Genomic DNA, 25506 nt, shown 5'->3' on the forward strand with positions numbered 1-25506 from the left:
GAAATTTTAAAAATTACTATGGCAACTAATAACACAATGTGAAGAACGATAAATCCCGTGAGAATATGACTTCCGGATAATCTGAAAGACAAGTATCAAATATTTTGAGTCTGTGAGAATGAAGCCACACGTGAGTCATAGAATCGTTCAGACTACATTACCATGAAAATCTTCTCTTGCTCTTCCAGTTCTTCTACAGTTGGGAAAGCTGCGGCAACACGAAGTTCTCCATTTGTCTCGTCAAGTTTGAAATATTTCAGAGCGTCGGTGGAGTCACTTGAGGTGTCATCAGCCTCCAATCTGTAGGAAACTTCAGCATTGTGACCCTGCGAAATTTCACAAGTTCAGATAAACTATACTCGATAAATATGTCGCTATTTGTCTCGTTCGGCTACGAGTTGAATACATGCCAGTACAGGATAGTTCTACGCAGAGATTCTGCCTTGACCAGATAATTATGTTATTACAAATTTATTGACATTTTGGGCGCAAATAAGCATGTACTTCTGCAGAAGGTCAAAATTTCAAAAATTTCGTATCACAATGACAGCCATTGGAGTGAAACAATCTGCAATTTGTTAACCAAGCAACAAAACAAAGCTTTGTCGTCAAAAAGTGTTCCCAGTGCTAGGAAAACCTGCCAGTGAAACCAAAAATATGGCAGTGATCTTGAGGCTATACTATGCCATGGCACTTTGTACAGCACGGGTGAAGCCTGCCTAGTTCGCTATTTGCATTTAATTTATTATGCAATGGCCGATCAACGACTTTCAGAGGAAGAACTACTTACGGAGTCGATGTCGTTTGTCTCAACAGTCAAGACAAGGTGATTTTCAGCCGCCGATAGTAACAACGTCCTCTCATACGGCTCGTTCAAGAAGTACGGTGCGTTGTCGTTGACATCCTCAACGATGATTTCAATGAAAGCCGTGTCAGAGTAGTGACTGTTTCGTTCAGCATAGCTATTGGTTGCATTCACCGTCACCTCGTACCGGTCCACCTTTTCCCGGTCTAATGATTGGACGGCAAATATGTGCCCCGTCGTCTCATTGATCATGAATTTGCCATCTCCACCTGAAGAAGAAAATGACGATAGATCTGTACCCCTCAAGCGTACTAGTCCCTGGGAAAACGTTTTTAGTATTTTTACACCTATAGTTATAAGGATTGAACCGAACCACCGATCACATGCGCCAGCTAGCGTAACCATCGTTATTCGATGTTTAATTCGGAATTAAAGTACATCTGAATGAAGGAATAATTAATTGATTGGTCGACTGACTGATTGATTAATGGATAGATGGATGGATAAATGGACTGACCGATTGAGTGATTGATCGATCGCGTTGTTGATGTTGATTGATTGATTGATTGATTATTGATTGATTGATTAGTTGGTTGATTGATTGATTAAGTGATTGATTGATTGGTTGATTGATTGATTGATTGATGACCGGTCGATTAATTGAGTGAGTGTTTGATCACTAGAACGACAGTGTCCTCTTTACGTTTATAAATCTTAAGAGCCGCGAAAAAGAAACATATACTGCAGTAATGAATTTCTTTAGGCCTACCTGACATTGTGTATTCGATACGAGCATTGTCTCCCTGGTCGATATCGTAGGCTTCAACTTTGCCAACAAAAACGGATGCTTCCTCTTGTTCTTCAAGTACGTAAAATGGACTATAAATCTGGGAAGCGAAAAGAGAGATCTATAGTTAGCCCAGAAAACGTGATCATTGAGTGGTCCATTGTAAAAAGAGTTCAACGTTGTCTGTAAATGGTAGTTCAAGCCTCGAAAATGGAAGACAAAGTTTTGCTCAAGATTTCCTCAATGAAGATTTCAACCAATTTCTTGACAAATCAAGAATGAAATAAATCAGTGCTCATCGCGCAAATTTCGGCACTAAGAAACAAATTACCTAATTTTTACCAATATCTGAAATTCAAAATGGCCGCCATCCCTTGTTAATTTTATAAAGGGTACACAACATTTTTCTTTTTCACAAAGGTCAAAACGCCACTTGCTCCAAGAACTTCGAAATGAACCCCCACAAGTGGTGGATAAGAAAAGAATTGTAAAAATTTGAGAGGCCGAGTATCTGCCCGCAAAGGCGCATTATACAGTAAAATGGTTATATATGCGTATTGTGGACAATCTCATGGTGTTGACTCACCGTTGTAAAATACGGCGGGTTGTCATTCACATCTTGTACGTAGATATCCAGGGTACCAAAACCAGTCTTTGACGGCTCTCCGTCGTCAACTGCAGAAACAACAAGCTAGAAAAACAGACAATAAATGAATTTTCGACGAAATGAGCAACAAAAACCCTTGAGAGATATTAAAAGTTTGGTAGTTGCTGTCATCCTTAAGCTATTGAATGAAACCGTAGCAGAGCAGTACAGTCTGGCAGCTGTAGCTGCAGTGTACGAAGACTACAGATGAGAGGATAATGAAATGTTTTCACCGGTTATCATGAACACTGATACCATTCAAGTAAAACTTTGCGATTAGTCGCGTTAAGACATAGACCCTGGCACGCCAGAGTATATGGTTAAAGACACTTATAAAAACTGGAAAGTCCAAATACTTGAAACACGATTGGAACTAATTTGGGAAAGTTGGATCTTTATATTTTCAAATTTCTCAAAAATTTTAGGTGCCCAATAGCTGAATGTTGCTATATTACAAATTACTCATAAAACAAGTGTGTAACTTAAAAAGAAAAGCAGATGAGTTTACATTTGCAGATTATCATCCAACTATCTCAAATTAGTTCCAATCGTGTTTTGAAAAACATCGTTATCAAAACGAATTATTTGTCAAATTTCCAACCGACGTACTTACCAACAGACATAAATGAGCATTGATGATTGATAGTTAACCTTTCTAATGATTGCTGCATGACATGAACTTTCAGTGACGGATAATATAACTGATAAAAAGGTAATAGTGTCTAAAACCCAAGTTTCATGCATTTTTTCTGAAATTATGGACAGATTCTAAGCGTATGATTAATTATTCAAGTACGCTTCGATTAATGTACAAAAACTACCTGGAAGTAACGTTCATTGTCTTCATCGAAATCGAATGTCCCACTAGTCTTGATTTCGCCCGTCATTTCATCGATGACGAACTTCTCTGCCGTTGGTCGGGTGTTTCCGCCGATGTATTCAATGCTGTAGCGTGCGATGACTCCGGCACTTCCGTCATCCCTGTCCGTTGCGTTGACAACGTGAACAGCTGTGCCAACGAGGATGTCCTGTTTTTTTTTAAAGGGTGACAAACCAAGCAAACTTGTTGATGTTCAGAGCATAGATCCTCTATCACACCGTGCCCAGTGCAAAGATATATTGCCATTCTTCTACAACGATGGGTTTTTTTTCATTGTTCAAAAAAGAATTTCAAGTAGAGCTACCGCTGTTTACTCCGCTACGTGTATGGATATATTTGTATGTTTTAAAATTCGTTGAATAATGCAGTCACACAACCAAACAACCCTGTCATCCTACATGGCTCGGTAAAGAAAACCACCGTTCATCCATGTTAAAATTATTGGCCATATTACTTTGCTCAATTAACAAAGTCAACTAGCTTTCTGTTGTAAAACAAATAAATCGCAAATCATAAACGTTGTTTGAAAGATTTGTATTACGGGGACATTGTATGTGTCAGCAAGCGTAAACTTTACCTGAGAATTCTAGGTACAAGCGTTATATTTATTTTGCATCTGTCGTTGAGCAAAGCTATTTATTATGATATGAGTCTATCTCGTGATGTTATGAATAAACTTTTGATATAAGATTAAAATCTGTTTACCTCATCGATCTCGGTGACGCTTGACGTCACTTCCGGTGTGTACCGATTGGTCACCGTGTAATTGACCGTGACTGTCACATTGGCGACGTCACTCAGGGGTGTGACGCCGCCATCGGTCGCTACAACCTCAAATATGATATGGTCGTCCCCGAAATCAGCTAGATCTCCCCTTCCCTTTGTAAGAGCGCCAGAAGACGCGTCAAGGTCAAGAAAATCTATGACAAAAGTGAGAAAGAGTATTCGTTAAGCAAGAATGTTAAGATCAAAACAGAAGCACTCTATGAAATATGAAATCCATCAGTAGTGCGCATGTCTGTAAAGGATCGTTTCAACAGCCATTGAAGACGTTCACAGATTTCCTATGCTCATATCAATGAAAATTTCTCGGAACAGGGCTTGTACTGCGAAGAAATTATAACTAATAAAACAGCGACTAATGAACATAAGTGTGGCTTTTGGCAGGACTCATGAACTGTGTATACTCTTGTGTTTTGTTGTCAAAATCTACCTTACATTATAGTTATCATTTATTTTCCTCCAGAAAGCAAAACAAAATCCTTTCTATTGAACAATATTTTCGAGAAATGCTCACCTTCTACCCATGTGTGCCCGGGTTCAAAGCTGTAGGTTACCTCTCCTATTCCGAACAAGGGCGCATCAGGATCTGTTGCCGCTATGGTCAGGATCAGAGTGCCTTGGCTGTCAGCGTCGTTCACAAATCCCGCATAGTGAGACTGGTTGAATGTAGGTCGTCCATTGGTATACCCAACGACAAAGATGACAACCTATACGAAGGAGATAGAGCCCTGTCGTTTATATTACCTAACTCGAACAAGGTCGTCTGCTACTGAAGTTCTGGCACATCACAGGTTCAAGTCTAATCCTCGCATATGTGAAGAAGCCGCTACCTGGTTTCTACATTGAATTTTATTCGAACACCGTTCAGGGTCACGGATATCTCAAATCGCCACCAAAGTTGATCTTTGTCTAATACGTCAGTTTCATTAACCACTGACTAATTATGCTTTGTGCCTAATCTATGGCGATGTCTTTGCGTATCTGTGTTTATCTCTTTGCACACTTATACGCCAAAAGTTTTATTTTACGATTTCGTTTCAAAATGTAAAACAATATATATTTGGCAGTATTTTGCGTGCTTAAAAGTGCGTTTGCTGAACTATTGGGGAATAAAGACGTAACATAAATTCGATATAAACAACTCAGTAGGGTTGGTAAAGATGAATTCTCATTTTTTTCAAATCTACAAAATTATTGGATGTCTTCGTTCGGATGTTCTTACCTCAGTGACATCATACTGCCCTGTTACCATCTTATTTGCGTTGGTTTTGTTGTAGGCCTCGACTTGTAGCGTGTATTTGCCAACTGCACTGAGTGATGTATTTGTGGTGATTTTGCCAGAAGACCCGTCAACTGTAAATACAGATGTTGGTATCGGTGGCGCCTGTCTAGACTCTAAAAAAGGAAACCAAAGTTGAATCATCATTGGTAAGGTCAGACTCAATGTAATATTTTCCAGACACAGATGTAAATGATATCCATAATATTTTCAGACCATCGGAAATTTGTTCTGCTTTGTCAGGCGCTTATAATGAAAGACTTTGCTCATCAAGTTAAAGTGCACAGTGTCAGGTTTAAAAATATAAAGGCTTTTGGATTTTGCGACAAATAAACTAAAATTCGACGACAGTGACACAAGATTAAACAGATATAGTTCACAAGAAAATCCATGATGAGAATCACACTAAATTAAGCGATTACTCTCACAGAATGTAACCGTCAACAATGACTCTGAAAACGAGTTAATGCAATACCAAGGACCGTCTTTTGAATCTGTTAGAGTAATAGTCGTTGAAGCATTTCACACATATCAAAATATTCGAAGCACAGTTACGGTCCGGAGTGAATTTTCCAGCATAATTATTTTTACTTAAAGCGGCAGAACTAATGACAAATCTAGATCTATATTTATTAGACTTTCGGACGCTTCATACTTGGTTATTATAACAGTTTAAATGACTCACCCTCGTAAATTTCAGAAATAATGTTGTAAGCTGTATCCGGAGATTCTCTTCCGCCGTAGGTAGCGTTCACGGTAACCACTTCGAGATCCACCGTATGGTTCACAAAGATGGTCTGCTGGTAGGAATCTCGTTCAAATACCAGTCGCTCGTCGTCGGGTGGCGCCCCAGCGATGGTTATGGTCACTCGTGTTTCATTAATTTTGCTCAGATCGTTCTCATTGTACGCCTCGACTGTTAGAGTATAAAGCTGCCCTCCCATGTCGGTCAGTAGACGAGTGTTTCGAATTATTCCTGACACCTCTGTGAGAAAAAAATGACTGAAATGGCCTCACTTCATATTTTTTGATTTTGGTCAACCATGCAGCGCCAAAGAACATCTGATCTCATATATTTTATCAGTCAGACAGCAAGTGTAAGCCAATTCTCTGTACCTTGGATACAATTTGGCACCTTAGTGACAGCGGTCGACCATATTTTCAACATGGCGGACTTCTACAGTTAAAACGCATAAGATTACAGAAGCCGAAATAAAGTTTTGAGGTTATATAGGATTATCACACCAGAAATTTCTGAAAGATTAAAAGATTGAATGGGTTTACTAGTTTCACAAACAAACAAAACTTTTTGCGAAAACAATTGCATTTGCGTTACAAGTATTTATCAGATTCCTATCTCAAACTACTGTGGCGAGAAGTCGACTTTTTACCCACAGTGCATTTCACTATGATGCATGTGGCCCCTTCTTAGCTCAAGACAACTAACTATTTGTGGACAAGTGAAGAATCGAGAGGCTGAGGGAGTCCAAAAATCAGACCCGACATGCATTCCTCCCTTTACAATACCCGCAACTGATCAAGTTCCACGATATTTATGAAATGTACAGCTGCACTAAGTTGTTCGTTTGATTTACACACGTACCTTCAATGTAGAAATCGCTTGTTGGATAGATAATATCTCGGATTCGATAAAACACGAGACCGTTGAGCCCCTCATCGGCGTCATCAGCAGAAACTTCAATAATCTGAATAAGAAAAGTAAGCAGTAGGCTTGTATATCCAATATCTCCAATTGTAGATGTAACGTGGGAAAACTCTGATAAGAAAATTGTCGGTCATCTTACTACAATGTGTAAATGACAGCTTAGGACGGACCGGTGATTTGAACGAAGGTTACGAGAAGTTTCGTCGAGCCTGTAACACATCCCAGTGAACGAAACCTGCCATCTTATAACTATTAGTCGATATTCACCAGCTAATTTAATTTAAGGTAGAACGCACCTCGGGGACAGACATTCGGACTCTCAAACTTTTACAATTCCCTTCTGATATACCACATGTGGGAGTTCATTTTAAAGCTCTTGGTGAAAGAAAACTTTTCACCGGCTTAGTTTTTCGAAATTCGAAAATGTTTATTTTTCTCCATAGAGTTAACACAGGGATGGCGGCCATTTTGAATTTCTAAATATCGGTAAATCTTGGGTAATTTGTTTCTCTAGTACCAAAATTTGCACGGTGACCCCCTATTTTTATTCTTGATTTTGAAAGAGAATGATTGAAAGATTCCTTGAGGAATGTTAGAGCAAAAGTTTAAGTCTTTCACTTTCGAGGTGCATACTACCTTATTTGCACATGTGAAAATCTTCAGGGTTGTATCCGTTGCAGATCTGATGCCGTCGAGACAAAGAAGTAGAATGAGGAATGTCGTCTGACTTACGTTACTGCGAGCAGGATCGATCTCAGATACCTGCGCTTGATAGAGTTCGCTGGTGAATTGTGGGACATTGTCATTCTCGTCAAGTATCGTCACTGTCACATTTACGGTTGTGTTCAATCTGGGATCATCTTCACTGTTGTCTGTTGCCTGAAATAAACAAGTAATGATGCGTTACCTTGGATGCTAGTCTCTGTCTCTCTCTGTCTGTCTGTCTGTCTGTCTGTCTCTCTCTCTCTCTCTCTCTCTCTCTCTCTCTCTCTCTCTCTCTCTCTCTCTCTCTCTCTCTCTCTCTCTCTCTCTCTCTCTCTCTCTCTCTCTCTCTCTCTCTCTCTCTCTCTCTCTCTCTCCAAAAATGAATGAAATAGACCTGGCCTACCATAATTGTCAGTTCATATGACCCTCTCTCCTCTCTGTCAACTTCTGCACCGATGGTCAAAGCACCAGTTGTATTGTCAAGCTTAAAAGTATCGCCTGCGAAAAATAAATTGATTGAATACGATAATTGCGCCAACTGTCTCGGAAGGTCTTATTTTAACAGATCATTACTAATAGTTATCACGAGCCCTTGACCACTTGTCTTTCATATGATGGGATTTTTTTACTTTTGTGCCGAGTGCATTTAAAGGAAATAACATCACAGAGAAACTTCGTTGAGCAATTTAGCGATGCATAGCTGTGCAACAGCCATGCTGGAATTGCGTTTGTTTAGCTTTACGTTTCAGACATTACGGTGGGACTGGGTCGAATTCCCGCATCACAGGGACGTACAGGACAAGTAAAGAGAAAGAAAAAGCCGACTTTCCCATATCATAACGTACCTATATTACCAGACTCTATGGTATACGTGATCTTGGCATTGCTCCCAAAGTCAATGTCTGTCGCGGCAACCTCGCCCGCGAGCGTCCCAATGGGAACGTTTTCGAATAATCGGAACGCGTAGAAGGATGTGTTGAAGTGAGGCTCGTTGTCGTTTTCATCAGAAACCAAAATGGTTATCTAGTAAAATAAACGATATTTACAGAAGAGAAATCATGAAATCGTCACACTGCTCGTGCTTCCTGAATGGACCAGCATCATTCGCATTTAACGCTATGAAAGAAACGAAGAGAAATTCAATTTTGCGAACGTAAAACAACGCTCGCAGCCATGCTCAGGCAGTTATTATTTGGTTTGGTGAACTTTTCATCTATGCCGTTCACATGAACGCTGAGATGGTACCACTTCAGGAAAAGTTCTGTAGTCGCTACGTTAATGTTTGGTTTGGGATGATGTTTAAACATGTCATGCGCATAAACCCTTCAAGAATTTACTCTACACAAGTTGCATCTTTCTATAAACGTCCTATAGACCAACAGAGCATCGTTGGCAGAATAATTCATGTATTTTAAATCATTACTTTCTGACAATAGCACGCCCTCCTTCATTTACGAAGTTGCAATCTTGTAACGAAGATGTCAGCTTCGAGCTAGCTATTGAAGCAGACCACAGCACCGCTATGGACCCCGAAAACCTAACTGGACAAAATTACAGGTAAAGTCACAAATTTTCGGCATGCACGTTTCCCCACTTGTATTTGCGACACGCAGACGTCACAAATAAAAAAAAACTTACCGGAGTGTGTTCTTCGGGAAAGGACGAGACAGTGGCATAGGCTGTCACGGTTATGTCATAGATATCCCGATCTTCTCTATCAAGGGGAACTCGCGTTGTAAGTTTGCCCTGAAGAAATATTACATCATCTGTTAGCTGCTTTCGCCTTAAAAACGCCTCTTTTATGAAAGAAATACAATGACTTTTGTGACATTGTTCAATAATATGTTGGGATTAAACGCTGCATGCAGTTTTTAGTCGTTAGTGAAAGTACCATGTATATCACTATTTGTCTACCATGTACATGTATATCACTAGTTGTCTACCATGTATATCACAAGTTGTCTACATTTCATAGGAGAAGAGAAGTATATGCAGGCTGCTGACTTCATCTGTTTCACTTACGTCGTCTGATATTTTGAATTCATCACTTCCTCCAAGAATGCTGTATGCAATTGGAATACTGCCCTCTTCGGATTCAAGTTGAGCTTCGACGGTAAGGACAAGTGTATCTGTGTCAATAAAATGAGAAAAAAGAAGTTGAAGAAGGGACTTCTTTTTCAAAAGGATGTTTACCTGGCCGATGCTCTTTTTAATACTTGTATTAGAGGTGTATGTGGTCTAGGGAGTGCCCATAGGCGTAAGTTTTGTTGATGGATAGCTGGCATTTTTCTGCCTGATAATTTTGTTTGTAAACATGGTACGAGGACTCTGAAGCCTTGAGTTTCGAGCGAGCACCACATGTTGCGCAGTATGTTCTCATTCTTACACCTACACTGCAAATGAAAAAAAAATACCTTCGTTCAAATTTTCTTTGACTTTACCCTCATAGAAAGTCTCGTTGAACACTGGTTTTTCGAACACCGTTTCAACAACAGTTATGTTGACCGGAACCCAACCAGCCATTGAGGGCGTTCCCATGTCGGTTGCGATGGCGTTGATCACCATGACGTACGTGCCATTAATGCCGCCGACTGGTTCGACAAGGCCTTTGCGAAGCATCTCGCGACTAAGTGAAAAAAGTATAAAAACAATATTAACAGTAAACGGTAACAGTAATATATATATATATATATATATATATATATATATATATATATATATATATATATATATATATATATATAACACAAAATTACTTCGTGTACAAAGTTTACTTCATGTACAAAGTAATGATATCTGTTACTTGTTTCATGCATCCTGCAATCATCAGACAGAAGAAGTGAAGGGATTCTTAGCTCAACACTCTTATATATGTATGAGTGTTGAGCTACGAATCCCTTTCACTCCTTCGGTCTGATGATTGCAGGATGCATGAAACTTTAGTAACAGATATCATTACTTTGTACTTGAAGTAATTTTGTGTTATTATTTATAACGCTCTGCTTTAGCATCGAGCACTGTAATTTCCTACAAGGATATATATATATATATATATATATATATATATATATATATATATATATATATATATATATATGTGTGTGTGTGTGTGTGTGTGTGTGTGTGTGTGTGTGTGTGTGTAGGTGTGTGTGTAGGTGTGTGTGTGTGTGTGTATATCAAGGAAACAAGCAAAATGCTGTGATTCGGAAAAATTGCCGCCTTTCTACAAAAAGAAAATTATAAAATTGCTGCAAACTGGAAAAGGCATGAAATTATGTAAAATGGTTTGCGTGCTCCATTGACATGGAATAATTGCGAAATTTTATTTTGATTGCGAAAACTTTCAAGTCCTCTCTCAACTTTCTTGACATCTAATGGTCTAAACCTTTAGTAACGTCACCGAATATATCAACTTTTCAAGTGTAGCTTTCAGTTTTACGGATTTAGATCAATGCGTTACCTGTTGATATCCTTCGAAGTCTGGACAAATCCAGTGTTTTTGTCGATTTTAAAATATTCACTGCCGTTGCCGGAAAGGGAGTATTCAATCTTGGCGTTATCGTTGATGTCGTCATCAATGGCTGATACGCCTATGACACACAACCCCTCTGGCGACTTGTCAATAACAGTGGCGTTGTACGACGGTTCAAGGAACACCGGAGGGTTGTCATTCACATCGAGGATGGCAATCGTGACGGCTACCTCGGCACTGAGTGGCGGGTTTCCACCGTCTGTCGCTACGATATCGAAAACATAGAGGTCTTCCATTTCTCTGTCGAGGGTTCCGTTCACTCTGATCTCACCACTGATCTGGTCGACTTTGAAAGGAATATCACCTTAAGGAGAAAATCACAACAAATCAAAATGACTAAAAGTACAGTGAAATTTTGTTCATATTTGAATACATTTTATGTGCAATTTTCACTAGTGGATGCACTTTCAGAGGCATGTGTATGTTTTATTATATACAGATGCCTTTTGAAGACAACAGCCATACTCCTTTGACCCCAATACAACTCGTGCCTCAGCGGACTGAGACAGAGAGGTTCTCTGCCACTGAGTAATCCGGCTCGGTGTCTTACCTTCAGTTGAAATAGTATAGATTAAATCGCCATTTGGTCCCGAATTGATGTCTGTGGCCAACACGACCAAGACGACATCTCCATGGCTGGCATTCTCGTAGATCTCTCCTCTGTACTCCGAGTCCAGAAACACGGGAGCAACGTTGTAGAAGTCTCCCACTTCGACCGTTATCGCCGTTGTATTCTCGAGATCGTCGTTCGTCCCCGAGTTGTACGCCAGCACAACGATGTCGTAGGTGTATCGCCCGGTGATGTTACCGTACAGTGTATCGGCGACTGTGATATTACCTGCACAATTTCAGTGGTTTGGAAAGAAAAACAGTTCACGGTCATTGTCATCCAGGTATAGCGACGCCTCCGGTGTTGAAGGCATGCACATGTAACTGAATCCAATGGCAACTTCTGTCAGCCTTACACAACACATCTAACCGCGCAATGAAGAAGAAGTTAAGTTTAAAGCATTTTTTCTCTATTTATTATTAAACTGATTGCTTTCGATTCTTGTAACACATTAGTAGGTCTCATTTGATTTATAACCATGCACCGTGCATTTTAGTTGATACTTTGCGCCCTCTATGTTCAAATCGAAGTCCATCGGTAACACACTGCATTTGAAGTCAGTGATTTGCAGCAAGAAGTCAAAATTGATTATTGATTATAAGCGAGTGTACCCTAATAATGAAGTCATGTAGTGTTGATGGATGATTTTCAATCACAAGCTATGTTTCATAGGTGCGGAAAAGCTCGTAAAGAAGTCATTCAATGTTTGAAAAGGAGGATCACAGACCCCCCCCCCCCCAAAAGAGGTCACAACCGAGACATTACCTGAGTACCGATCGATTGCAAACTGTCCGTAATCGCCACTGATGAAGAAATATTGGACTCCGTTGTTTGTGTCGTCGACGTCATCGTCGTACGCCCTCACGGACCCGAGGTAGAAACCGACCGTTTCGTTCTCGTTGACGTAAAAGGTTTGATTAGTCTGCTCGAACACCGGAGGGTTGTCATTGAGATCAGTAAGAGAGATCATCAACTGCGCAGTCGCGTTTAATCCGTCAGGATTTGCCGCTTCAACCTGTGAAAACGTGATTCCCATTAAACCCTTGAAAGTAGTATGCGCCTCGAAATGAAAGACTTTCGCTCAAACTTTCCTCAATGTAACGTTCTACCATTCTCTTGCCAAATCAAGAATAGCAATGAGTGGTCACCGTGCAAAGTTTGGTACAAGGGAATCCAATCACCTGACATTTACCGATATTGGCAATTCAAAATTGCAACCATCCATGGCTGAAAGGGCGGTGGTCGTCGGCATGGCGCTCAAAGGTCGCTAGGGACCCCTACGACCGATATAAACACTGTATCCAAGCTACGTTGGCGCTTGTTGAAGGTTAAAACATGTTTGTCTTAATGTACGTTGTAAAATTTAAAAGTTGCAGCAATTTTGACATGATGCATCTATATATAGTGCATGAAACACAATGTTTGTAACCAAGAAAGTTGCACATGCGCCGTTCCGACGACCACCGCCCTTTAACTAGATGGGGTAAAAATTTTGATTTTCGGAAAACTATGACGGTGAAAATGTTTCTCGCCCCAAGAGCTTTAACATGAATCCTACAAGAGGCAGATCAGAGAAGAATTGTAAAAGTTTGAGCGCCCGGATATCTGTCCCCGATGCGCCTCGAAAACGAAAGACTTATATAAATTTTTGCTCAAACGTAACTTTCCTTAGCAAACTTTCAAACCAATCTCTTTCCAAATCAATAGTAAAAGTCAGGGGTGACCGTGCAATTTTTCTTACTTCGATAAAGGAAAAATTACCCAATATTTACTGATATATTGAAATTCAAAATGCTCGCCATTCCCGCGTTATTTCTATTGGGGAAACGCTAGGCTGGTGAAAACATTATTTACTCCAAGAGCTTTAAAATGAGCCCCGATTAGTGGTATGCCAACGGAGTCTGAATATCTGTCCCCTAAGCGCATTCTACCTTATAATACTAGATTACAATTTCAATCAAAAACAAAAGGCTATCACACCTTCATAATTTTCTTACATACTTGAACAAAGGCGATCCCAGGGATCGCCAAAACTGCCTTTAACTAAGACGTATATGCCCAATCAAAAAACACGACGCTTCTGAATCAAAAGTCGCTAATTTAATGCGAGGAAAACCAAGTGGATTTACCGTTTAAAACTATGTACATTTTTTGTTAATTTCGCACTTGCGGGATTCGTCAATAGTCCTCGCTTGAAAGTATTTAAACATAAACACAGTACATTGCTATCGAGTTCGCACTGGATATTGTACTTTTTGCCCGTGAAACATGAGGGAAAGGCAGGTCTTTGTGCAAGTGGGTGGAGGTATTTATCCGATAATTAGATACATTTCATTAGCACATACCGTAAGCGTGAAACTTTCATCGGTTTCTCGGTCAAGATTTGCGCCTTCAGCAACCCGAACTCTGGCGAAGCCGTGTTCTTCCATACTGATGTTGAAATTGTCGCTGCCAACTCCAGTCAACGACACGAAAATATGTGCGTTGCTTCCAATGTCGTCGTCAGTGATCATTATCTCTGGAACCTGTCGTTGAAACGATTCGGAGACGTGTAAAACATTAAAAATAAGAAGAAGTACGAACAAAGCGATTTCTTGGATAAGGAGGGGCCATTTAATATTTTAGGGCTTATAAATTGTATTATTTTTCTACGTGTCCTAGAGCTTTCTTTCCCCTTTACCTGCTGTATATAGATGTATTTTCCCAAATCTTCTAACCCCCCCCCCCCCGAGTAACAAATGATTCACCCCTTATACTAGTAGGGTAAATATTTAAGAAGTAGCAAGACTTGGTATACTAGATTAGATTATAAAAACAGAAGTTACATTATCGAGCATAATTGCACTATTAAAAGGTTGGTCGCAAGAAAGTCTTAAAGGTATACAGTCACCTGTATATGCCCATATATGGTAAAAGAGTCGTTCCTTGGTATCCAAAATGCCCATGTGAGGGCGCTGTTTTTAAAAAGCGGCCACCCGCTTAAAATCTGTGATTGGTTAGATTTTCTCTTTCCATGGTAACTGTGGCAAAATTGGAATAGTTGACAGTACACCTTTAACCTTCATGCTATAATTTTTCGGCACGATACAAATTGGGGCTAATGTACAGCGTCTCGGAAAGTTTATTGCCATGATTGGTTTGCTGTAATTCATCTTTCTTTTTGTCAAACAGCAAATTGGGTACAGAATAGCCCAAGCTTCAGATTCTTTGTGTTGCGGTAAATAATGACAATTTACAAATCAGATATGACCTTCTGAGCCGCTGCACATTAGCCCCAAGAAGTAGAGAGAAGCATTTCCAACAAAAGGTGAAAGGTCGAAGAAAGTGTCCATTGCCTAAGTTTCACGCTATCGCTCTCTCCGGGTGCTTCAGCCAATGAAATGCTATCTCCGGGGGCTCCAGCCAATGAAATCTATGAATACAACTTATGTCATGCATATAAGTCGTGTTCTTACACACACACTTACTTCGATGTCGATTAATGTGCCAGGCGGGGAATTTTCTTCAATATCGGCGGAAGAAGAGCCTTTCATGAACTCAGGCGAGTTGTCATTTATGTCGTTGATCGTCACCACGACTTGAGTAACAGACTAGAGAGAGCCAAATATAAAAGTAGAGGGAATCAGTAAAGCCGTTTTAAAACTTTCCGCCAATGCAATTCAGGAATGTTTTAGTAAAAGTGGATTGAATCCCTCCAGACGCCATCATTTCTTGTCATTACAGTTCGAGGAGACGTCGTTATGACAATTAGAACGAAAGGTAAAGAAGAAAAAAAGTAAAGCCTGGTTTTAGTTGAATCAACCATTTGACCATTTACAACAGCGTCTGCTTACAGTATCACAATTATTGTGAACTGTACTGACCTGTCTTGCATTTGGAAGACCATCATCTGTCCCCTTTATGACCAGTTTATAACTGTCCCGCTCTTCCCTGTCGATATCTCCGGTGACCCGGATGTCGCCATCCTGGTAAAAGAATTAAAGAAAAACGTCCTATTATATTAGACGAAGACGGGAGTGTTTAGATAGCAAAAAAAATCGATGTTAGAACAAATTTAATGATTAAATACATGGAGATGACAACGAGAGTATAGTGTAAACGTTTAGAACATTGGCATTTCGAACTGATGTATTAGAGCAGCTGGCATGTGCTTCGCCGAATCAGCACTGTCACTTTTTGTCGTCTGCATCGCTCCCACTGCCATAGCAGGGAACGCGTACTGCGCATCCTTCCCGTCAACAATCCTCGGTCCCGGGAGCTGACTTTTCCACTCGACGCCAGTTGATCGTTCATATATTTGATTCTGCTTTCTCCTTTATGGGGTGCTAAGACTACAGAGACAACAACTTTCTAACGCCGTAAACACAACTATTGATATAATATAATAGCAATAACCCCTTCGCTGGAGGGCATACATTCGATTTGGGTACAATTCGCTCTATATAGCAATCGCCGGTGTCGCGCATTGTACCAAAATCTCGTGTATTCTCGCCGGCGGTGGGATCATTTTCTTAAGTTTATAGATTATTATGAAACAAAGAGAACTGAGAGGTATATGGTAACATTACGGACAAGATGGCAGTGGGTTTTAAAAAATTCAAAGAGTAAGGCAAAAGAATGTTTACGGCATAAAAGTATCACGTGTTTGCTAAAAATATTGTGGGCTTAAAGTCACCTGCATGTTAAAGGCACAAAAGCTTGACACTATTGCTACGAGTTTTGTATACGATACATCGAACCTACATGCGTTGTCAGTAAGTAAAGCCAAGATAAGACATGAAAAGTTTCACATAATGACCAACTTACTTCGGATATGTTAAATTTTCCATTGGCGCCGTAGACTATCTCGTATATTGAGATGATGAAACCGGTGTCAGGGTCGTGAGCGTCGACGTTACCGACCAGGGTGCCGATGTCGACGTGTTCGTCGACGTAGAACGAATACGTCGTGTGGTTGAAGCTCGGGTCAAACTTGTTGCAAGGTCCCTGTGTAGTCAAACAGAATGGGTAAAATCAGTGTAAAATAAAATGAAAGCCTGCATGAAGCGAAAGTACGCATACTTTAATGGAAACTTCCATATTTAAATCACTGGGGGTTTGTTGTTGTTGTTACTTTTGTTGTTGTTACATAACAGAGCTCAGAAATCGAATGGCAACTTCAAAGTTTAACCCTTTCAGAACTGTGTGCACTTCATTAAAGACGAACACAAATGTGCAGACAATATGTGCTTTAAATATATTTAATTTTTCTTGCTTTGTTGGAGCTTGGTTGCGTGAGGGGGTTGTCATCACCACAGACAAAAACAGTTTGTCTTTTATTATTTTCTTTGCAGTGCCGATGTATCTTCACCAGCCGCCATAATTTGCTCGTTCTTACATTTAAAATAGTTACTTTCTTTAGTGGGACATACTTTGCACCAATAAAAGTTGCCGATAAAGCCTGAATTCAGCGTAAACTTCGTTCATACACGTTCAGAATTATGCACTCTTCATCAGCAAAGGTTGTGAAATAACTGGATTCGCAAATGAACAAGTATTTCTGACGAAGTGTCTACAAGAGAATTATGTAGCGTACCATACCTCAACTATCACCAACACAGTAGCAGTGTCGTTTGGAGAATCCGGGCCGACGTACGGAACATCATTATACGCCACCACCTCCAATAGAATAAACACGTCCGTCTCACTGGCGTTCAAAGGCTGAACAACTGATATCTCACCGGTAGCTGCTCCTATCTCAAATTTGTCGTAGGGGGCGCCTTCGCTATTAATGGCATACCTGACCTCCGCATTTGTTCCAATATCTTTATCGATAGCCTAGTACAAACAAAAAATAGTGAAAGAAGTTGGTAAAATGTCTTCATTCTCTGTAAGTATAGGTCTTCCTGTGAAGACTTTATCAAGAGCTGGGTGACAAGACGACATGAGCATGTGCATCATAAACAAACACTTTCCACTTTGGAAAATCTGCTAGAGGAATTGTGCTCTTACTATAAATGTATCTATAGGGTGCACCTCTCTCTCGTCAAACTCCTCTGAAACTTAGCCTACACGACATAATTTGCTTCTACGTCTGTCATTTTATTACTGCGCGCACAAAAGCCCTGTATTTCGCATGGACACACACATAGGTTGGCTTACCGTCACGTTCAACACAGTTTTACCGCTCGTTCCTTCAGCGACCGTCACGTTATACTCCTTCTTCTCGAACTGTGGTGGATTGTCGTTAGCATCTTTCACATCTACTTCAACCACGGTGTAACCCTGGTTGTGAAAGACAGTTCACCGCGTTAACCATTTGACCGCAAAAGTCAACTTTTGTCACCTTTAGAAAATATGCTCCTGTCAATTTTTTCAAATTTTTGTCAAAATGTTAATAACAAACTGTGGCCAACGAAATGTGATGTCCCTTTGGTCCAAAATTATAAAACAATTACAGAAAAATTCATAAAAATTGGTAAAAATGTTGCACTAAAGTTTTTGTGGGAACAATTACAGCACTCAAAGACACTCATATTATCACACAGTCAGTCTGATCAAAGAAATAAAGGCTGCATCTTTTGATAAAATTATTATTATCTCTCTTTTAGCAAACGAGTACTTTTTCTTCTTCTCCTGAACATTTTGAGTTACAAAATAATGGTCTCGTGAACACAAGCGTACTTCCTATACATGACGATCTCATTAGTCCGGATTATTTTCAGTTGACAAAATCATTGGACATAACGCATGCGTAGCTTGTGATGATTGGCCACCAGACATTTGGCATACTTGTAGGAGCAGAACAAGAAACTCAACAGATAAAAGAACAAATAAAACACTAACTAAATGAAAATGTATCATCCGATGACGCTTTAAGTATATTTTCTTAGATGTGAGACAGCCAAAAGTATACGTATTTTAGGTTAACGTATTTCTAGAAAAACATTTATTTTCAAGTGTGACGTTTTCTGACTTCAAATCTCCAGGTAGCAATTCACGATGAACAACAAAATATACAATTTCTTACAGGTTCACATGACTTACATATTCAAATTAATCATACTAATTAAAAATGCGGCCAGCTAGACTAACCTTTCTTGGGGGTAGACCATTATCTTCTGTAAACAGGACCAGCGTGAATGCGCTCTGTTCCTCCCTATCGATAATGCCGCTGACCGACAATGTGCCATCCTGTGAGATATATATGTATATCACCGTGTTATAATGCAATGTATGCCATGTGTCAACATGTTACATATATACCAATTATGTCCACTATGCAACATTATGCATCAACAAAAATTAAAATAAATTTCGTGTCACAAATCGTTCAGACGACTAAAATGAGATTGGCATATCACAATAAGGATTGACACTGCAGCAAAAACGACAGAATTGAAATATCTCACCATGAAACATATAATGCTTATAAAACTCAGTGTCAATTTTATCATTGAAATATATGTTTTATGCTCTATTATCTTTCTACAATATTATATTCACACTTCTCTGTATCCCACAGGATGTGACGTCCGAATCACTCCAAACGGTAATTCGCCCAATATGTGAAATGAACCTACGTTATTACATATACATAGAGTTTTAGTTTTACATATTAGATTGAGTGTAACCATGCACATATTGGATATCCATAATATATATTGGGTAAGTTGTCATTATATATTTATGTCTTACGTATTGAATTACACATTTGGGCATTGCAACGTTGACACCAAAAATACAAATATGCATATTTTATCACAATTTAAACAAATACGACTAAGTATTTTGAAAATTAGGTTTAGTTACAAATTGAGTGAGTGTTATAAATAGGGTTAAGGTTTGTTACACATTGGGTTGGTGTTACAAATAGGGTTAACTTTTGTTACAAATTGGGTTGGTGTTACAAATAGGGTTAACTTTTGTTACAAATTGGGTTAGTTTTACAAATAGGGTTGATTGTTACAAATAGGGGTGATACAGACATGCATTCAATCTATTAGTAGTATCACGACAAACGTGGTGGCACATCGATAAAAAGGCGCTTACATGTGACAGATTAAACTGCCGGTTCTCATTGCCGAAGAAGAAACCATAGGCCACGATTTCCCCGTCCAAGTCTTGATCACTTGCATACACTCGGCCGACCAGCTCACCAACAACACCGTTGTAGTCATTCTCGTCGGCAGACAGTTGGTATCGCGTACTGTTGAACTCCGGGTCGTACTTATTGGTAGCGTTTGTTGCCTATGTGTCAAAATATATATACACTATCAGACTTAATATATAGCCACTTACGGCTGCTTAAAGTCCCTAATGAGATATAAATTAATTTATTCGGGCCAAATTAAGCCAACAGAAGTAAATGTGAGGCTGGCACTTTCATTTAATTTGTGTATCGCATAAATTCCATGTACGTTTATGTTATACAGGGTAAACAGGTTCGTGGCAGTAGCAATATTATAGAAGTGGTAGTAGTAGTGGTGGAACGGACCAAAGTAGCTTACTGAATAGTACAAAATTTGCAAATTTTGTAAAATATTAACTTAATCCAGTTTTTTCAAAGAATTTTGGAATAGATTTAAATTTACTGGGAAACCATGCTGCGTAGAAGGCAAATCGTTATCTTTGTGGCCAATTTATTCCCAACATTTTTTATTCTTACCAGAACAGTTACGGCGACGTTGGCGACGTTGCTGTCGGTTTGTGGACCTACGTACGGAACAATGTTGTCGGCGACGACCACTAAATCGATCAATACGTCACTTCCGTTTAGGTGCAGAGGCTCAGTGAGAGTGATTTCGCCGGTGGTGTTGTCGATCTGGAAACTATCGTAGAAGCCACCGGTGCCGTTGAAGCGGTACACTATCTGTGCCCGCACACCAGTGTCCTTGTCCGTAGCCTGGTGAATACAGAAAAGTGTGTGGGACATGATGAGTAAGTCACGAAGGATCACCGAATCTCTTCGTTACATGATCTGATCTGCGTATTTCGTAAGTTTCATTGTCTCAGAGCGTTTATAAACAGCATAAAGAACCTTTAAGAGTTCTGCAGCCATAGGGTATTAAAATACAAGTACTGGGTATAAAACTGGTGTCGATCGACCAGTCCAAAAGCGTTACAATGTTAAACGCGTTTCAATCCCAAGAGATTGTGATGTTCTGAAAAGTTGAACATCTGAGAGTATGACCTATATTGCTTCTTCTTACCACAACTTTGACGATGACGTCACCACTTGTGCCTTCAAGGAGGGTAGCCACGTACAATTTTTGCCCAAAGTCCGGTAGGTTGTCATTCACGTCTTCAACCTCGATCTCCACTGTGCAATAACCCTTAAAAAGACATGAACGGAGAAGTAACCATTTTAATGGTTTATACCGCGTTGCGATGTGGGATTGACCAACGGAGGCAGATTCTGAATCTCTCCAGGTTTTCAGCCTTGGATCCACACTGTCCAGAAAATGTCCCCACAGAGTAACTAAAAGGACAAAGTCGGCCATTTTTCATTGATTTTGTTTGATAAGAAATACTACTTATGTTGTTTGACATGTTGAAAGATACTGAATGAATGGGTGACCATGAATATATTCGACCCCGGTTTTAGACAAATTAAATGAAGCAAGCGCGAAAATGAATTAATGGTCATGACCACTGATTCATTTTTGCGATGGTTTAATGTATCGTGTCTAAACGGGGGTGGAATATATGCATGTCAAGCATTCATTCAGTATCTTTCAACATGTCAAACTGTATAAGTAGTATTTCGTATCAAACAAAATTCATGAAAAATGGCCGACTGTGTCCCTTTAACTATTTTGTCACACTGTTTTTATTGGCTTTTTTGTTTCATTATTGAGAAGACAACAAAATTGCTATCCCAAAATTGCTAGTAGTGAAAACTATTATTTTAAAATAACAGGGTCTAGCGAACTTTACATAGATTTATTAGTTATAACTATGAATAAATACCATACGCTAGTATATTTATAACATAGGTCTGAACTGTGTCGGTGTGTGCCAATGACTACCCCTTCACGATCTCTGACAAGGCAATGCTGATGAATGTGAATAAAATAGCTTGTACTTACTTTTGCAACTATGATACATACACATATAGTTTTTAACGTCATGTTATAAATTGTTCGGTTAATAGCATAGACAGTAGTCACAAGCCACAGTTACTTGCTTCAACTGAGTTAGCTCATATATTACCTACTCGTTTTCAGATAATTGAATGATTTTCAATGTAACTCACAGTTCTTGGTGGAAAACCATTGTCTTCAGCATAGACGAACAAGATATGCGAGGATTTGGTCTCTCGGTCTAGTGTTCCACCGACTGTAATCTCACCCTGCTTCAGAAGCAAAGAACATATAAACTTCGCTCACATGTTTCAGTCAACATCAATTGATAAGTAAAATGTGGATACTTTACTGCGACCGATATTCTGACTCTCAAACTTTTACAGTATTCTTTTGGCCTCCCCCCTCCCCCCCCCCCCTTGTGAGGGTTCATTGACGCTAATGGAGTACATAAAGTTTTCACTGGACAAATTTTGTGGAAAAACCCGCATCGCATTTTGCCCATAGAGATAACACAGGGATGGCGACCAGTTTGAATTCCTAATACCGGTAGATATTGGCTAAATTTAATTATTTTTCTACTACCAAAATTTGCACGGTGACACACGGCTTTTATTCTTGATTTAGAAAGAGAAAGTTTGCTTGAGGAAAGTTTGAGTGAAAGTTTAAGTCTTTCATTTTGAAAGGCGTAAACTACTTTGGTTGCCGTCTTTTAACAAAGTCTCACTTAGTTTTTGAAGTGTTCTAAAATGGCAGACAATATCTGAGAATTCTTTCGTTATTTATTGGACTGCGGAATGCGAAGTGTGACTAACTATGACAATTATAAGGCCTTAGTTAGATGCAACTTTTGAATAATGACTCCCACAGAGAAGCATGTCACTGCGCAAATCCTGAACTTTCTTTTCAGAGTCAATCATCAAAGTCTAACTGGAACATATGAAAGATAGTCGGGAAACGCAGATATATTTTATCTGATTAATTTTAAAACGGAAATGATGCAGAAAAATAAATATTATAATCACAAAAGATGTAGAAGCAGTAGGTTGGTAACATATTTACAGATATATATATAGGCATACTTGGATTTCAAAATATTATACTTCCTTGTCAAATATCATTACCCATTTCCTGGCGTTTCGTGTGATCTTCTAAATTTAATACGGGCTCCATTTTTTGAGTTTTTCCCTATGACACTTTGTTTTTGAGGGCATTCGGCAACAACAATCATCCAAGGTGTGTGAAAATTAATGCCTTAAGTTTCGAGAAACTTGTTTCGCAAAGTTAAAGGTATACTCTCACCTGTTCCAATTTTGCCACAGTTACTGTGGAAAGAGAAAATCTAACCAATCACAGATTTTAAGCGGGTGGCCGCTTTTTAAAAACAACGCCCTCACATGGGCATTTTGAATACCAAGGAACGCCCCTTTGACCACATATGGGCATATTTAGATCACAGGTGATTGTATACCTTTAATATTACTATTCACGTTAATGCCACTATGAATGTGTCTCCAAATTGGGTGACAGAATGCGCATGCATCTAGTACAGAGAAATAATTACGCCCAGTTTGCGTCAGTCATGTAGCAGAAGCTATATTTAGAGCAAATTTCGAATTTTGGCATTCTAGCGTGCCTGTAATGCTTTCTAAATTTAAAGAAAAAAGGCTTACTTGTGAGATGTTAAACTGCTGGAGTTCATTTCCGAAGAAGAAACCATAGGTGACTATTTCTCCATCGATGTCTGAATCACTGGCATACACTCGGCCGACCAGGTTACCCATAATACCACTGTGGTCATTCTCTTCGGTAGATAGTGGGTATACTGTAGCGTTAAACTGTGGATCATATACGTTCGTGGCATTGGTCTCCTGTTAGAGAAACGACAGATTTATTTTAATATTCTTTTGTTCAATCTGGAATTTCATGAAGACAAAGAAACATCCTCGACTCTCAGAGCTGTCATGCGTGACAGATAAAGAAACAACAAACATTGACACCTAATGTAAATTTAAACATCTCAATGCAGAGCTTTTGCGACATCAAGTAATTTTTACGGCGAAGTTTGACGTCTGTGGGGGAGAAAAAAGATATATAGTATATTGTTCGAAGAAAGCTCAATTCAATTCGTTGTTCCAGAAGTCTGTTGTGACTTACCATTAAAGTGACAGTCAATATAGTTGTATCATTGATCATATCGTCGTAATAGTACTCCACATCGTTATAGGCTTCTAAGTGGACTATCAAAGTTTCACCGCCCGCTATGCTTACTGCCTTCTTGATTCTCACTTCGCCCGTGTCGGCGTCGACGTCAAAGACATCGTGATTGGTACCGCCGACAATGCCGTACTTGACGATGGCATTCTGGCCTTCGTCTAAATCGATGGCCTGTTGAAAAATGGTGATATAGCGGTAATATTTTGTCGGTGTTGGTGGTAGTAGTGATGGTGACAGTGATGTTGGTGGTGACGAGGAGGGGAGGACGAAGACGATGATGATGATGATGATGATGATGATGATGATGATGATGATGATTATGAATGCGTTTATAATATTTGAGCCAAAATGTATAGTAAGTATGAGGATTGTGTTTACAGTTTGCTCAGAAACCACAGAATACAGAGAATACGAGTCTTTTCGGATAATTATTTCTGCGGTTACACTCGAGTTGAATTATACCTGGATCAATAATCACCTTGACAGTCGTCACGTGATAACCTATGACCTTTTCGGGTGCTGTGGCGTTGTATGTTGAGTGCTCAAACCTTGGTTCGTTATCGTTCACGTCAGTCAGTTCCACGGTCACGACCACTCGTCCTGTCCGGGGACTTATACCGTGATCGACCGCCAAGACGTAGACTTCATGTACGGCTTGTTCTTCTCGGTCCAGCGCTAGAGCCGTGGTGACGAGTCCGGCACTGGTTACGTTGAATTTCCTGAATTGAGAGAGAAAATGGCGTAAAAAATAGAGAAGTGAATTGATTCTCGTTGTTTGCTACTTCTTTCTGAAGGCTGTACTGGTGCTTTGACGGATTTATTGCCAACAAATTCATAATTATTATCGTTGTCGTTACATGGAACGAGAACTACAATCATTATCAAATGAAAGACAAGTGATGATTGGTCAGTTTCGAAGCAGGTGCCCGAAGCAACTACGTCGAACATTGTACGAAATGCCTGCATCGAAAACATAGTAACAGACAAATTTGACTTGGCATGATACTTGAAATTAAATCTATTCAAAGAATAAAATGACGCTTACTCGTTCATTCTGTCATCGATGCGATAAGAGATTTCGCCGTTCATGCCTGCATCAGGATCTTCAGCCTTGGTGAGACAAATAAACGGAAATACAGGATAGAGTAAGTAGTACAGAGTAAAACAAAAACAACCACAAATTATGACATTTTTTAATAATTTCAATAGGTCGTCATCGGATTGGCATACTGAATAACTGTCGATTCATGTGAGACTCGCTGCTTTGAGAATACGAACTTTCCCGTCCTATAGCCTTCTATCGGAATCGCTGTGGAAAACGTAAACTTGTTACAGCTATTAAAATTTACTCACTTGGACCGTTGTGATGTCGTGCATTGCCATCTCAGGAATCTTCACGGACATATTGTTGGCTGTTATGTTTGGGTTGTTGTCGTTTATATCGGTGACGTCGACGACGAGGAAAGATTCAACAGGTTGCTGAGATAACAGACAGCGTTAACATGCAACAGTTGAACGTACATACATATATG

General features: G+C 39.5%; 1 protein-coding gene across 1 annotated transcript in view; it reads right to left on the reverse strand.

Moving 5' to 3' along the window:
* LOC139122756 (protocadherin Fat 4-like) overlaps positions 1-25506 on the reverse strand; it is a 48163-nt gene that overhangs the window by 11434 nt on the left and 11223 nt on the right. Inside the window, exons 14-48 of the mRNA XM_070688454.1 lie at positions 25328-25453; positions 25020-25084; positions 24453-24693; positions 23915-24145; positions 23431-23628; positions 21931-22026; positions 20885-21007; positions 20341-20577; positions 19725-19922; positions 18768-18866; positions 17835-17957; positions 17274-17510; positions 16500-16679; positions 15557-15658; positions 15161-15283; positions 14039-14218; positions 12459-12708; positions 11634-11921; positions 11012-11387; positions 9966-10177; positions 9574-9680; positions 9190-9297; positions 8397-8574; positions 7955-8049; positions 7579-7725; positions 6784-6886; positions 5866-6165; positions 5124-5296; positions 4416-4608; positions 3824-4038; positions 3060-3266; positions 2179-2283; positions 1575-1692; positions 791-1074; positions 162-326 (exon numbers count right to left, since the gene is read on the reverse strand). Coding sequence (XP_070544555.1) covers positions 162-326; positions 791-1074; positions 1575-1692; positions 2179-2283; positions 3060-3266; positions 3824-4038; positions 4416-4608; positions 5124-5296; positions 5866-6165; positions 6784-6886; positions 7579-7725; positions 7955-8049; positions 8397-8574; positions 9190-9297; positions 9574-9680; positions 9966-10177; positions 11012-11387; positions 11634-11921; positions 12459-12708; positions 14039-14218; positions 15161-15283; positions 15557-15658; positions 16500-16679; positions 17274-17510; positions 17835-17957; positions 18768-18866; positions 19725-19922; positions 20341-20577; positions 20885-21007; positions 21931-22026; positions 23431-23628; positions 23915-24145; positions 24453-24693; positions 25020-25084; positions 25328-25453 — 6183 coding nt within the window. The remainder of the gene's footprint in view (positions 1-161; positions 327-790; positions 1075-1574; positions 1693-2178; positions 2284-3059; positions 3267-3823; positions 4039-4415; positions 4609-5123; positions 5297-5865; positions 6166-6783; positions 6887-7578; positions 7726-7954; positions 8050-8396; positions 8575-9189; positions 9298-9573; positions 9681-9965; positions 10178-11011; positions 11388-11633; positions 11922-12458; positions 12709-14038; positions 14219-15160; positions 15284-15556; positions 15659-16499; positions 16680-17273; positions 17511-17834; positions 17958-18767; positions 18867-19724; positions 19923-20340; positions 20578-20884; positions 21008-21930; positions 22027-23430; positions 23629-23914; positions 24146-24452; positions 24694-25019; positions 25085-25327; positions 25454-25506) is intronic.

Source organism: Ptychodera flava, chromosome 22, assembly GCF_041260155.1.
Source record: "Ptychodera flava strain L36383 chromosome 22, AS_Pfla_20210202, whole genome shotgun sequence".
In the NCBI taxonomy this organism is placed as follows: domain Eukaryota; kingdom Metazoa; phylum Hemichordata; class Enteropneusta; family Ptychoderidae; genus Ptychodera; species Ptychodera flava.